A 13,631-nucleotide genomic window follows, 5' to 3' on the forward strand; every position below is an offset into this window, starting at 1 on the left:
CTTTCCAATTGGTAAGTCTACCTTTATAATGCTCAGCACTTATAGTTATATTGTCTTTTTATATAATTTTCCAATTTGTTTTTCAGGAGAAATCTAAGAGAAAATCAGAAACAAGATGTTCGTAGTGAAGGCGAGGTCCGATTTTGCTGCAAAACGGGTGGAGTATTTGTATAAGGCCATGCAAAATGATAAGAAATGCGACACCGGTTTTATTGTTCGAGGCCGAAAGTATCTTAATTCGAATCCAAAATTATTTATAATCCAAATTGTTTCGTCAGTTTAAATTATCATTTTTCATAATTGCAGCTTCCCCGCGCACTTGATCGTTCTAATGGCGTGTAGCGAATTCTTTGGGACAAACGAAGGTCAAGTGGAGGACAAATTTTCTAATTTTTACGACGAAGTCATCGAAGCAATCCTGAAGTATTGTTACACTGGAGAAATAAGTTAGAGTTCATAAACATCAAAAGTAATCGATTATTTTGGTCTTCAATTGTAATAATGTGAAATATAATTTTAGGTATAGACGAAAAGCATGTCGAAAAATTAATGGACCTAGCCAACCGACTGGAAGTGAAAATTCCAAAGCAATTTAAAACAGTCGATCTCTCAAACTGTCTGGAAATTTTGAAATCAACAGGAGATTCCAAATTATTAAAACATGTAATGGATTTGACTCTGAAAAACTTCGAGACGGTGAGTGTTGATTATATATAAAAACATATTATGTCACTTAAATATTTTTCATTTCCACTTCTGTTTCAGCTGCGCAAAACTCAAGATTTTCTCAATCTGCCGGTCTCCAACGCGATCGAAATCTTGAAATCGAATGATTTGTTAGTGCATTCCGAAGAAAGCGTATTCAAAGCTGTGAAATTGTGGGTAAATCATCATGATGCGAACCGTAAAAAAGAATTGGCACCGCTGATGAGATCCGTGAGGTTATCCTTACTCTCCATGGAGGTATTTGAAATTAAATGAATGTTACAGTTTAGTGATAAAAATAATTCGAATAATGTGTTATATTTTCAGTTTCTCGTCAATGAAGTAATGACGTTCTGTAATTCGTGTGCACAGTGTATGACCACTATTAGACAAGAAATTATAAACAAGACTGATAAATCTTTCGTCCAAAGAGAGACCCCTCGTACAAAAGGAAAAAAAATGGCACTGGTTGGGGGGTTTGATTTAGATGTGAGTTTTGTATCACAGGTATAATATTTTGATTGGATTGTAAATTAATAATTTTATTGCATTACGTGTTTTCAGGTGGCAAACACCATCGATATATTTGACGGACTAAAGAACAGTTGGACTCTATCCAAAAATATTGGAATTAATAAACGTTCTTTTGCGTCTGTCCTCGTGGGACATTGGATCGTTATCATCGGCGGAGATAATTCTTCAAATAAAGCAGTGATTTCAGTAACGTTTTCTGGTGTTGCGAAGTACCTGCTTAGAGAAATCGGAATATAATTAATTTATGTGTTTTCAGGTGGAATACATTGATTTAAAAAGCGGTCAGAAACAGCCATTGAATCCGTTAAATCAAGCTCGTTCTCATTTCTCAGCAGTGAAACTTCCTCGCGATTCATCCACGGATGTCTACGCCATTGGTGGTTATGGTAGTGGCATTTTATCTTCAGTGGAAAGGTGATTAAATTGCAATCATTTCATCAGATCGATTGAAAGAGAAGTTGACGATTATTGATTTCGATTAACCAGCAGTGTGGTCTAGTGGTAAGTGCTGTATTCTATCGTGCTATCGGTTACGAGTTCGCTTCCCGCTGGAGTCTCATTGCTGGCCAGACCTTGGTTTGACGAGGTCGGTCGTTTCATATCAGAATTTGTCAATTTTTCTGATTTGAAACGATTCCTGTGAAATTGGCATTATTATCCAATTTTCTGTTGCGAAAAACCTAGAGCTAATATTATTATGTCTTAGGTTTCGCCAGATTTTCTCCATAGTTGTCTTTTTGGAAGATTATTGAGTATTGTTACATGAATAAGTTATTCATTGTTATTTATCGTACGATGTTTGTAATATCTGACCATAGATGTCAGATAATGTTCAGTTTTACATGTATTAATCAATATGTGAACCAGGAAGGCGCATTTGGGGTTTACCTGTTAAGCCTTCCTGGTATATGTTTGTATATATGTATATGTTCGGTTGTATATATGTTCGGTGATTACTGGTCACAAAATACTCGTCACGAAGTCACTAAAATCTCTATAACGGAACATCTGGCAGCCGAAAAGTCCATCATACTAACGATAACTATCATACTAATGAGAACTTGAGTGCCAAAGATTGTGTATTCGCGATTTTCATGGCAAAAATTGTCTTTGTGACCACGGCAAAGTGACGAATAGTCCAATTACCGTATGTATGTATGTCTTAGGTGGAGCAGCAACAATGGGGATTGGGAGATCATCGCTCCATTGTTGGTGGCAGTTAGTCATCAGAGTGGTTCTGTCATCGTCGATAAAATATACATAACAGGCGGGCGTACAATTGAAAATGCAAACGATGTATCCACGAATAAAGTGCAGATGTATTCAGCGGAGACCAATTCTTGGACTTACCGCGCTCAGATGATTCAGAGAAGACAAAATCATTCGGTGAACATCAATTAATTTGATTCACAACTATCGCAAATAATATACCAAAATAAAATTAACTACATTTTGATTTCACCATTTTAGAGCGTCGCATTCAAAGGGAAACTTTACGTCGCTGGTGGCATGATTTGGGAAAGTCTTGCTTTTTTAGACAGTGTGGAGCATTACGATCCGAATGCAAATGTGTGGACTGCATTCACCAAACTACCGACACCTGAACGCGGAATCAGTCTCTGCTGTTTCCAAAATAAACTGCTCAACATGGGTGAGTTTTTTTTTACAACTTAAGTCGAATTTAAATGTAGAATTAATTTATTGTTCTGATTTCCAGGTAGATTCGATGGAAAAGGTCATTTAAGTGATGTTTGGGAATACGACGAGACGAACAAATCTTGGAAAGCTTCAACAAGTCTAAGTATAGGGAGAAGATTTGCGGTTGCACATGTCATTCCATATGATTCGATTATTTGATCGACTGCAGTTTTTTTTGTAAATAAATGTAACATGAAATAATCATTAAATGTACTTTTTGTAATATTTGAATTTTTAATGTATCCCAAATGTTTGAATAAATACATAATATGCAGCATCTTCTATTTTATTTTTCCGTCAATATTTAATGTTTATTTACATAAATAAATAATATTATCTAAACGAGCTGAAAAATCAGAGACAGCGGCCAAAGTCAAAAAATATACATATGTACATATATTTTATATAAAAATGAATTCAATCCAGAAATTTTATATTTATTTTCTTATAATTTTTCTTGTTTAAATAACACGACTTTCTAAAATTAATTCGAAATTGACCATCAATATTTTTCGATAATAAATATTTTTTTTATATTTCTTTAAATGTTAGCACATAATCAAACCAGTAGTTGTCAAATATTTTGAACGGGTCTACGTGATGAGCCAGAATGTTAAATTACAGAAACCACAAATATCGGAAGGCAAAGATCGAAAATCGAAAGATCTTAAGTCGAAAGATAAAAAAAGGGTGCATGGTAAACGGTACAAACTCACGTATATACTCACTTAATTTGCGCGAGCAGGGTACAACAGGAACAAGAGGAACAGGCTTTTCCTCCCGTATTCTACGCGCACACATTAATACGGGAGGAAAAGCCTGTTCCTCTTGTTCCTGTTGTATCCTGCTCGCGTAAATTAAGTGAGTATGTACCGTTTACCATGCACCCTTGTTTTTGATCTTTCGATTTTCGATCTTTGCCTTTCGATATTTGTGTTTTCTGTAATTTAACATTCTAGCTCGTCACGGAGACCGATTTTTAACACGTTTCGCCGATTAAACTCATAATTATAACTTTTCAAATACATATTAATATCAATATAATTTCAAATACATATTAATATTCATTGTCTTAAGTCTAAATCTCCATGAATGCTTATTCTATAGACGCATGTAAATTTATTATTTCCCCAATTGGACAGCACTTCAAAACGCACCATATTAAATGGCAATAAAACCTTTTGCTTCACTTCAAAATACTGTTGAGGCGTGTCATTTATGTCATATATGAATTTTCCAAAATTAAAACCTTCATCGTTGTCATCCATGAGTCCCTATATAAACAAAGCACGTAAAAACTTTTACACGTGAAACTAATTGATATATAATATATGATCGGCGAAATTATTATACCAATATGGCAAACTCTTTCGGAGCAGCAGACAATTCTCCAGTCGGAGTAATAGTAATTGGTATATGTTCTAAAGTCACTCCGGAAACAATGATGGGTCCGTACAATTGTATTACTGCGGTACCTGTTGAACCTTCAAATGCCCAACACTCTCCAGGAAACACACTAGGCTGAAATTACTTTGAGCTTAAAATTTATCCAACAACATTCTATATACAAAAAATAATAATAAAAACCTTTAATATCAAAGATGCTCTTTGGGAAGGATTACACGCCAATTGTAGAATACTTGAAAATAGTTCACCAATGATATTATTTGCTTTTGGTACATATAATTTAGTTGACCCAATAGACAATATTTTCCCTCCTGAATTACATATACAATAATAAATCAATTAAAATTTCATAATTTACAATATGCATATACATACACATATGTACATTTACCAAGTGATTCTAATGCGTAATCACATCTGTCTATTTTATCCGAATCTAAAATGGCAACTTTGGTTGATACTGGAGCTTCTACTGCTCTCACCAATTCAATTTTGTCTGCAGATGAATATTTCTGAGAAATAAAACAAGTTTATTTGTAGTAATTATTCAATATAAAATAGACCATTATAAAACAAACCTACTGAGTGTGAGTCCAATTCGGTTTGAATATAATTCTGAATATAAACTGAATAACACACAAATATTAGAAGTAAATATAAAACAGGATTTGAAAATATGCTTTTGATGTAATATTTTCTGCTTTTTTTTATTTCATGTCTGCAACATTTGCAACATTCTTGTATTCTGAAACTCATTCAAAAGTGTTTTATTAAACTGAAATTTGTAATATAAACAAAAATTGATAAGTAAAAGTACCTTTGAGATTCTATTTGTTGAATAGTTGGAGAGCGGGGTATTACTCGTCTTCTGCTGGAACTTGTGCTTCTATTATGTGCATACATATTATAATAATGAATCAAACCATATAAATATATACATATAATCATCAGTAATAGAATGTAATGAATAATTGACCTTTCAATTGCTTCAAGTATAGATTCTGACGCACACGGTACACGTCGACTTGTTCCGAGAGTAGTTCTACTTCTATAATTGAATAAAAAGCACATTTCAGACACTTCTTATTTCAAAATCAGATAATTGTATAGAATCTTTCTTATATATTTTAATTTCATTTCTGTCTAATAACTACCTCGCAGATCCAGCCCTTCGAACTGCGGATAAACGCGGAGTTCCATAGATCCGTGGTTCTTGGGAGATTCGTGTTCTGGGACTTGAAGTACTATTATTTATGCAAATGAATAATTTAATAATGTGATATATATATGTGCTACATATGTTTGTATTATATAGTAATAAAATTTATAAAATGCTAGCCTCTGATATTCTGTACTGTTGTTGCATTGAGTTCTTTTTCTATAGTTGAACATTTTTTATTAAAAATAATGAAATAAAAGTATCGTGTGTATTTAATTTAATAGTAAATACTAACCGAGTGGATCTTCTTAAAGGGGTATTTTCAGTCATTTTAATATTTGTCTTTTTTCACACTTTTTCTGATCTGAAAAAATGAAAATCAACTGAATTTTTTTTTTCATTTGTTTATTTCTCATGTAAATATAATTTGAATATACACAATTAAATTATTTTTCCTATATGTACTTGTACTTCTCTGAAAGTATCTAAATATTATATTACAACTACATATTCTTAAATTCGTATGTATGTATTGAAATATGCTTTTTATTTATATGAAAATATCGATATGGATGTACATATTTCAAACAAAACGATATTGATATAAAAGTTTTGCATCAAAATGAAGATATATGGGTGCAAATGTAGTTCATCGAAACAAAGGAAATAATGCAATTGAACAATAAGATGTTTAAGTTGAATTAATTTACTTGAAGTCTTTCGCGACGCGCGCTCTCTCAGCTAAGTTTCGAAATTATCCCATCCAAAAATGTAACTTGCCGACCATTAACCTATCAAGTTTCATTTAGAACTGTATTAAATTACTTTGCCTAAAAATCGTTTAGTTCATTCATTCTTAGTTCTAAGTCACTTGCAGAATAATTATTAAGGAGTATCCGATAGTGAAACATGTTTTTGTGCGAAGATTTTTTTTAATTAAAAATGTCAAAAAGTTATCATATTGTTGCGTAGGGGTGGGTGGAGGATCCAAGTAAAAGGCCTCAGTCCAGAATGTCTTGATATCGCCTAAGTATCGCCTTATAAGGGATAGTTCTCTCAGGACATCTTCGACGTCTAATTTGTTTACCTATTGTTATGGTCACGTACTCGGATATGCATTCCCACGACACTCAGACCCACGGTATGGGTCACTTCTGAGAACTCCATGGGAATGCGACAGAGTACGGCTATCGCCGCATTCATTGTTTAGCCGACAGCACTTAGTTTGCCGATAATCCCCGAAACCAATTATAACGGTCGCACAGTATCAAGTATGCGCCTCGGCTTAATCCGATGGCTCTTTACTAACCTCTTATTTTAGTATACGTAACAATATTTTACCTTCACAACTTAAACGTTAAACGATTGTAATATTTCCCGTAGTATGTTTTATATTTTAGTATATATTATGTAGTTCCATATTTTATTTTATGCTTAAAAGTATTCAAAATTTTTAGAGCGAATATCGCTGTGACAAAATATTGCATCTTACGCTTTCTTACAAACGCATTTGATGTACACAACGTTTTTGTCGAAAGCTACTGCGAAAAACCGGCATTAAATTTTGAATCATATTGGTCAAAATACTTAGTTGAAGGGGAGATATGTGCAATGTGCAATGTGTGTACACGGGTGGTCAATTTACGACCAATTTAGGGAGGGAGGGGCTGCAAAATTTAAAATTGGTCGAATTTTTGGGTGTGACCAGTTTTCTCGTGATCAGTTTTAGTGTAACAGGTGATCACGTGTGACCGATCTAGAGTGACCGGTTATCCTGTGACTGGTTCACGTATGACTAGTTGTCAGTTTACCCCACACACACGATATCTACTACCGATATTTGCAATATTTTCCATATCCAATTCCCATATTGCAATCCGTGGTTGCTATTTAGGAACTGGATATTGAAAATATTTCATCATACCCCACCTATTTTTAATGTCACAAACCGCCCCTGCATATATGTAATATCTTTAATATACAGGATATATTGTGATCATTCATAGAATTTTAAGCTATTAACACACCTTTAAAACATTAAAAAAAAAGGTTTACAAGTAAATTATTCCTATATTTTTTTAATAGCTAATGATTATCTCGTAAAATAACTATTTGACTATGTGAAAATTTTTTCAAATGTGTTTTGTTTATACATATGTATATGTGGTAGAGAATCCTGACAGATGACGCTGTTCAGGACCACGGTTGGGATGTGGCGGTTGAGGTGAAGACGAAACACGTTCGTTTTCAGTCATATTGTTTATTAAGATGATACGTGGGGAGGCTTAGTGACCAACCGCGCGGAGCACAGTTCTAACTGCGACTAACCGTTACATCCCTGCCCAGTGGCGAATTAAACGTTTCGGAGGCCACAGGCGCAAAGTAATTTAGAGCCCCCCCTCCCCCCCCCCACTAATCATAAAGTGACTTTTTTTTCCAATTGTGAATTGTTGGTTTGTACATTATAAAAACACTTGTGTTATTTTGTATTTACAATTGCTTATTAAATAATCTAAATCTATTTACAAACTTATACAAACAAAAAAATATATATTATACAATTATATAAACAAACATCTATTTACAAACTTATACAAACAATCAAGAAAACATTTGAAATTGGTAATTTTCATTACATTTTAAATTGGTAGTCTGGCCACAATACTAAATCCATAGGATAAACATTGGGAGCCATTACAGTATCATTTTCACCTTTACTTTCTTCCTCATTTTCTTTTTCAGAAAACTGTTCTTCAGTCCTTTCAGGAGTAGAAAACTGTTCTTCAGACGTTGTAGGATGCTGCTCATTAATTTTACCAAAGAGATCTTCATCAGTTCTTCTACAGGGCTGCTTTTAGATCCTTTCCAATGAATGGTCTTCGTTCCTTTCAGAGAGCTGCTCATCAGTTTTTCTACAGGGCTGCTTTTCGGTCCTTTCAAGTGGCTGGTCTTCGTTCCTTTCAGGGAGCTGCTCTTCAGTTCTTTAAGAAGACTGTTCTTCAAGTTGTTCCGATATTCTGCCATTTTTAATGTAATTAGTTAGAGAATTCTTTTGTAGCAGTGAAATTTATCTAGAAAGGCCAAACAATCGACGACGGCGAGAGCAATTATCGCAAAGTTTTGTACATAAAAAAGTAGTCGTAAACTCCAATATTTTACGGCAAAATGCATAGGAATTTCCATAGGCCACAGATATGCGCCAATTTTGCTGTTTTTTGAGTCTCGAGAAATTTCAATTTGGTGGAACGAGGTAAACCCGTTTTATATATTATATAAGTTGAAAATGATTTTATTGAGAATTCATATTTGAATGGCCACCCTTAAATTTTTCAAGTTCTTCTCTAGTTCGTTCTTGAATAGAAGTTTCAATTTCTTTGCGTTTTGTTAGGTCTTGTTTACATTTCTCCATCTATATATAATAAAATCAAAAATTAAACTATTGAAATTCAATTCACAAATCAACGTCCAAAGCAAATTACTTATTTACATATTGTACGCGTTCCAAGTCCTTTTTCAACAATTCTTTTTCAAGTAAATCACCGTGCATTCTCTTTCTATGCGAATAAAAGTTTCCGGGCGATAAAAATTTCTTGGGACAATATGGACAACTTCGATATTCACCCGTATGTTGTGACATATGATCCTGCAATCAAAAATTATTTAAAGCACAAATAAAAAACCAGTATTACATACGAAAAATCCATTGAATAACATACGCGTAAAGACTTCTTCATCTTAAATCGTTTGCCACACACAATACAAACATTAGGTTTGTTGTCCGTATGTTTGATGGCAATGTGTTGCTTAACTCTAAACTTTTTAGTAGTGGTGAAATCGCATAAATCGCAACTAAAGCGTTTGCCATTATGTTGCATCATATGATATCGCATCGATGCTTTGTTCTTGCTCCTGAATAAATACAATCAGTAAAAAATGATGAAAAACCAATGAAAATATAATTTAAACACGACTCACACAAAATTGCATTGATCACACGGTACTCTGTTTTTACCACTGGGATCGTGGGTTTCCAAATGTTGCAAGTAATTGCAGCTTGTTTTGAACTTTTTACCGCATTCGGAGCATAAAAATTGTAAACCCTTTTTGTGTTCAATCGATTTGTGAACATTATATGAGGCACTATTTTTGAAGCTGAAACAATTCATTTCAATAAATGCAGTGTTAATTTTAAATATATTACATCGAAGAGATTAAACTTACGACTTATCACAAATTTCGCAATATCGAGACACCAATGGAGAGTCGCTATGCTGCTCCTTGTGCCGCTTCAAAATACCTTGGCTGCCAAAACTGAAATTCAATTAGTAAATTTATATACTTATGTACATATATTCATACACAATGTGTAATTTGTCATTCAAACGCTCCATGTTCTGGATAGTTTTGACACTCATCATAACAAATTCAAGGAAAACTTAAATTAAATTTGCAACCACATACTTATATCTTATGGTTGTGGCTATTTGCAGGTACTATATCTGCAAATTATTGGCTATTTGCAGATACTATATCTGCGACAGGCGCAAAGCCTTCTGCGCATGCGCGTGAACTTTCACTGTCAGCGTATTTACTGTTAAAATTTTGTTTTATACCTCTTAAAATTTAGTTCGAACTCGTTAAGTGACGTAGAGTAAAAAATATAATCCAAATTAGTTAATATTGTTGCGTAGGGGTGGGTGGAGGATCCAAGTAAAAGGCCTTAGTCGTTTCACAGCATTTATTGATGATTAAGGAGATACACGCACTGGCAGTGCTCAGTCCAGAATGACATGATATCGCCTACGTACCGCCTTATAAAGGGTAGATCTCACAGGACGTCTAATCTGTTTACCTATTGTATAGTCACGTATTCGGATATGTATTCCCACGGTATGAGAAGTGCAATCATTGTTTAGCTTACTTGCACTTAGCCTGTCGCTAATCCTTGAAACCACTTATACCGGTCGCATGGTATGCACTTAGTTAATCCGTTAACAGTCACATAATCCTTGAACGGTTACACAGTCTCTGGGATTCTATTCGCTTAATCCGCGGCGTACGTAACAATATTATTAATTGTTAGAAAATTATTATCATATACAACGTATAATAACTACATACAAGTACAAGTAGCGAACTAGCAAAATTATATAAATCTATTATAATAACGTGCGAAATTTATTTGCCTCATGTATAATGAACGATTTATTAAACAAGTCTAGCATACATTAAATAATGTAAGAAATTATAATCGGATTATAAGTTCACGCGCATACGCAGAAGGCTTTGCGCCTGTCGCAGATATAGTACCTGCAAATAGCCACAACCATATCTTATTGCAGATTGATATAATTGTACATGAGTTTAAAAAAATCAACTTTTTTTTAATTAAAATAAAAACACAAATAAAAATTTACCCTTTATCGCATTGATCACATTGAAATAATTTTTCTGAATGTGGAAAATGAGTTTGAATATGTTGCTTAAGTGTTCCCGGGCGTGCGACTGACATTTTACAAATGTGACACCTAAAAATGCATAGAAAATGATATAAAAAATACAAATTTGCATATACATATGTATAAGTAATATATTTTCTTACTCAAAAGCTGAAGGTTGTAAATGTCGTGCCATATGCATACTGATTGATCTCTTATTAAACAATTTAGAATCGCAACAATTAACGTAGCCCCTAGTTGTGTGCTCCAGTTTGTAATGATTAAATAGCTGTAAATCAAAAATAAAATTCGCAATATTAAAAAGCTTCACATCTATTTTAAACACACTATATTCCAATTACATCGTTCAATTCGGTGAATTGCACTTTGGATTTACAAATTTCACACCCCAAGTCGTAGAACTTGTTGATATAATTATCTAGAGTTGGTCCTTTAAGAAACAATCTTCCATTTCTTACTAATTCAGTCGGGAATTTACAATCGGGATTATTCGGATTGCTTACTAAGCCGCTTTCCTGTGTGGTAGTTGACGTAACATGTTTATCATGTCTGTAATTATCTTCACTCAAATTGGGTGAAGAATTTTTAGAGTTGCATTGATCATTATCGCTATTTGAAATAGTCGGCTTTTGCAAGTCATCGATTTCGTCTAAAGACATACATTCTTCTTTTGGAGTAATCCGATCGAATGGAATTTGACTATCAACTTCAGCATCGTTATTTTCAATGTCAATAGTTAATACTTCAACTTTTACCTCGTTGAATGGTTTTATTTCAACATCAGATGAACTATCCTAGACATATAAAAACAGTACAATGAAAGTTTAAATAAATTTAATATGTAAATGTGTAAAATAAGTATGGAGAAAACATACATCAGCAGTATTTGTATCATTTTTGTCGATATTAGAATCAGCTAATTCTTTTTGTATACTTCGAACTTTTTTATAGAAAGAATAAAAAGTCAATACAGTGTTTAAACATTCAACACAGATGACTTTATATTTGTCGTCAGATTCAACCTGTGAACATTTTTTAATAAAACATTTCATAAACTATATGACCTTTCTAAACTATTATAGTAATGTAATGCCTTGCTATTCAGAGTAGTATTTAAATCCTATAAATTCTAATTACACATGAAAAATAATATGTATATAAATCAAATTACATTTGGTATACTCATATATCTTTTTTAAAATCAGAAGTATTGTTGGAAAGAGTAATTCTGTTTATAAATGTATTTCTTCATATATGACTAACAAATGTATTCAATATTGTGAGTTTGAACTGTTGTATTTTCAATTCGAATTCTGTTACAAGTACATATTGTGTTTAATGAAATTTCATGTTTGAACTTAATACTTAAAAAAAACCATCTCTTCAATATACATTAATCAGGTAGCATAGTTTCTTAAGGACACAATTCACTAGAATGGCGAGATATTACTCAGAAAATAACCCAGAATGAAAAGAGGGTGTGGATGATCACACGGAGACGACTATGAGAAGCGTCTGTAATACGAGGCTGACAACGATGACATAGTCGGCATGGAGTCTTTTTATCACCAGATATCAGTCTACAGATTTTATCGGAAGCCTCACTCATCGTGGAGCAAACATTGACATCAAAATAATATCACATTCACAAACAGCTGACAGTTTAAAACTGACAGCTAAGAACTGAGTATTGACAACTGAGTCTGGTTTGACCATGTTCTCTACAATTAAATGTTTGCATTAAGATTATTATTTGAAACCATAATTTGTATATACATATTTACTCATACGTCGTATAAATTATGTATTTTCGGCCTATTTTTATAATACATATCTGGTTTTCTCATCAATGCTAAGCCTTTGTAGAAATATAACACAGCTTGTACTATCCCGAGTCGAAGTCGTTATTCTCATCTATTCCCCTATAAAACATCAGTTGCACGATTGCATCATCGCACTCCTTTATTTCCCTGAAATATCTTAGTTCACATAAGGACAAAGACACAATTCGACTCGCTCCAGATAAATAACCTCTAGGAACCCCCGAGAGTATGGTCTTGTAGGAATCTAGCACAACTCGTGCTATTACGAATCAAAACCAGTGATCTCAAACATTTCACACCAATCATAATCGTTCCTGTACAAACATGCATAACTCAAGGGCAACGTCCCCTTTGATCATTCCAGAAGAAAGAGTTCATCGCTTGATCGTAAAACGAACGAAACCCAACAGTGATGTCACCAGGAAACTGTAACACGTGTCCTGAAAGTCGTTTACACGTGGCACACGACTGCATTCTTAAACGAACGACGTCCTGGCGCTGACCCCATAGCTATAAAACACGCGCTCCGAAAACAGATCAACACACGTGTCCCGAAAACACGTGCCTCGAAAACAGGTCAACACACGGATAAAATACGTGTCCTGGAAACGAAGACATAGCATCTGCACACAGCACGCTTCAAGCCAGAACGTATATAAAGCGACGCACCAGCTCCAAACATCAGAGTGAACCTCTGGAGTTCAACCAGCTCACTTCTCCGAAGCTCAACCTCTTCGTACATACAATAATCATTTTAACAATTGAACAAAAATAAACGATCCTCTTACAAACACAAACGGTGTTTTCTTAGACCGGGACACGGTCAACACATCTGTACCGCGTACT

General features: G+C 33.9%; 3 protein-coding genes across 4 annotated transcripts; 1 reads left to right on the forward strand and 2 right to left on the reverse strand.

Annotated features, from left to right (window-relative positions):
- On the forward strand, positions 1–3,220 carry LOC143918069 (kelch-like protein 7). The gene is made up of 11 exons (XM_077439740.1): positions 1–11; positions 87–228; positions 307–446; positions 521–696; positions 766–963; positions 1,033–1,194; positions 1,270–1,425; positions 1,496–1,653; positions 2,406–2,625; positions 2,710–2,890; positions 2,957–3,220. The coding sequence occupies exons 2-11, from the start codon at positions 116–118 to the stop codon at positions 3,094–3,096; spliced, it is 1,644 nt and encodes a 547-aa protein (XP_077295866.1). The 5' UTR covers positions 1–11; positions 87–115; the 3' UTR covers positions 3,097–3,220.
- Positions 3,221–3,949: 729 nt separating this feature from the next.
- On the reverse strand, positions 3,950–5,247 carry spag4 (sperm-associated antigen 4). The gene is made up of 6 exons (XM_077439322.1): positions 5,162–5,247; positions 4,927–5,089; positions 4,736–4,856; positions 4,525–4,655; positions 4,291–4,458; positions 3,950–4,211 (listed from the first exon to the last, which is right to left on the reverse strand). The coding sequence occupies exons 1-6, from the start codon at positions 5,245–5,247 to the stop codon at positions 4,002–4,004; spliced, it is 879 nt and encodes a 292-aa protein (XP_077295448.1). The 3' UTR covers positions 3,950–4,001.
- A 605-nt stretch (positions 5,248–5,852) lies between these two features.
- On the reverse strand, positions 5,853–12,687 carry LOC143917800 (uncharacterized). 2 transcript variants are annotated; one of them, XR_013261087.1, is made up of 11 exons: positions 12,425–12,687; positions 11,838–11,984; positions 11,304–11,756; positions 11,106–11,230; positions 10,921–11,031; positions 9,725–9,814; positions 9,479–9,655; positions 9,220–9,412; positions 8,991–9,146; positions 8,216–8,912; positions 5,853–5,867 (listed from the first exon to the last, which is right to left on the reverse strand). XR_013261087.1 is itself a non-coding variant. In XM_077439390.1 (10 exons), exons 1-10 carry the CDS (start codon positions 12,569–12,571, stop codon positions 8,793–8,795), a joined length of 1,719 nt encoding a protein of 572 aa, XP_077295516.1. In that variant the 5' UTR covers positions 12,572–12,687; the 3' UTR covers positions 7,752–8,792. The 2 variants fall into 2 exon arrangements, 1 of the variants encoding a protein (XP_077295516.1); XM_077439390.1 differs by lacking the exon at positions 5,853–5,867 and having other exon boundaries at positions 7,752–8,912.
- Between the last annotated feature and the right edge of the window lie 944 nt (positions 12,688–13,631).

The sequence above is a fragment of the Arctopsyche grandis genome, chromosome 10, assembly GCF_051622035.1.
Source record: "Arctopsyche grandis isolate Sample6627 chromosome 10, ASM5162203v2, whole genome shotgun sequence".
NCBI classification, from domain to species: domain Eukaryota; kingdom Metazoa; phylum Arthropoda; class Insecta; order Trichoptera; family Hydropsychidae; genus Arctopsyche; species Arctopsyche grandis.

Bases quoted from the DNA above. Each gene is read 5' to 3' on its own strand.
- LOC143918069 (XM_077439740.1), top strand. From the start codon at position 116: ATGTTCGTAGTGAAGGCGAGGTCCGATTTTGCTGCAAAACGGGTGGAG. The intron at 1,426-1,495 runs GTAACGTTTTCT...ATGTGTTTTCAG, and splicing joins CAAATAAAGCAGTGATTTCA to GTGGAATACATTGATTTAAA. The intron at 1,654-2,405 runs GTGATTAAATTG...TGTATGTCTTAG, and splicing joins ATTTTATCTTCAGTGGAAAG to GTGGAGCAGCAACAATGGGG.
- spag4 (XM_077439322.1), bottom strand. From the start codon at position 5,247: ATGTATGCACATAATAGAAGCACAAGTTCCAGCAGAAGACGAGTAATA. The intron at 4,656-4,735 runs GTAAATGTACAT...TATGTAATTCAG, and splicing joins TTACGCATTAGAATCACTTG to GAGGGAAAATATTGTCTATT. The intron at 4,212-4,290 runs GTATAATAATTT...TTGTTTATATAG, and splicing joins CGAAAGAGTTTGCCATATTG to GGACTCATGGATGACAACGA.
- LOC143917800 (XM_077439390.1), bottom strand. From the start codon at position 12,571: ATGAGTGAGGCTTCCGATAAAATCTGTAGACTGATATCTGGTGATAAA. The intron at 11,757-11,837 runs GTATGTTTTCTC...TTATATGTCTAG, and splicing joins ATGATACAAATACTGCTGAT to GATAGTTCATCTGATGTTGA. The intron at 9,413-9,478 runs GTGAGTCGTGTT...GTATTTATTCAG, and splicing joins TGTGATCAATGCAATTTTGT to GAGCAAGAACAAAGCATCGA.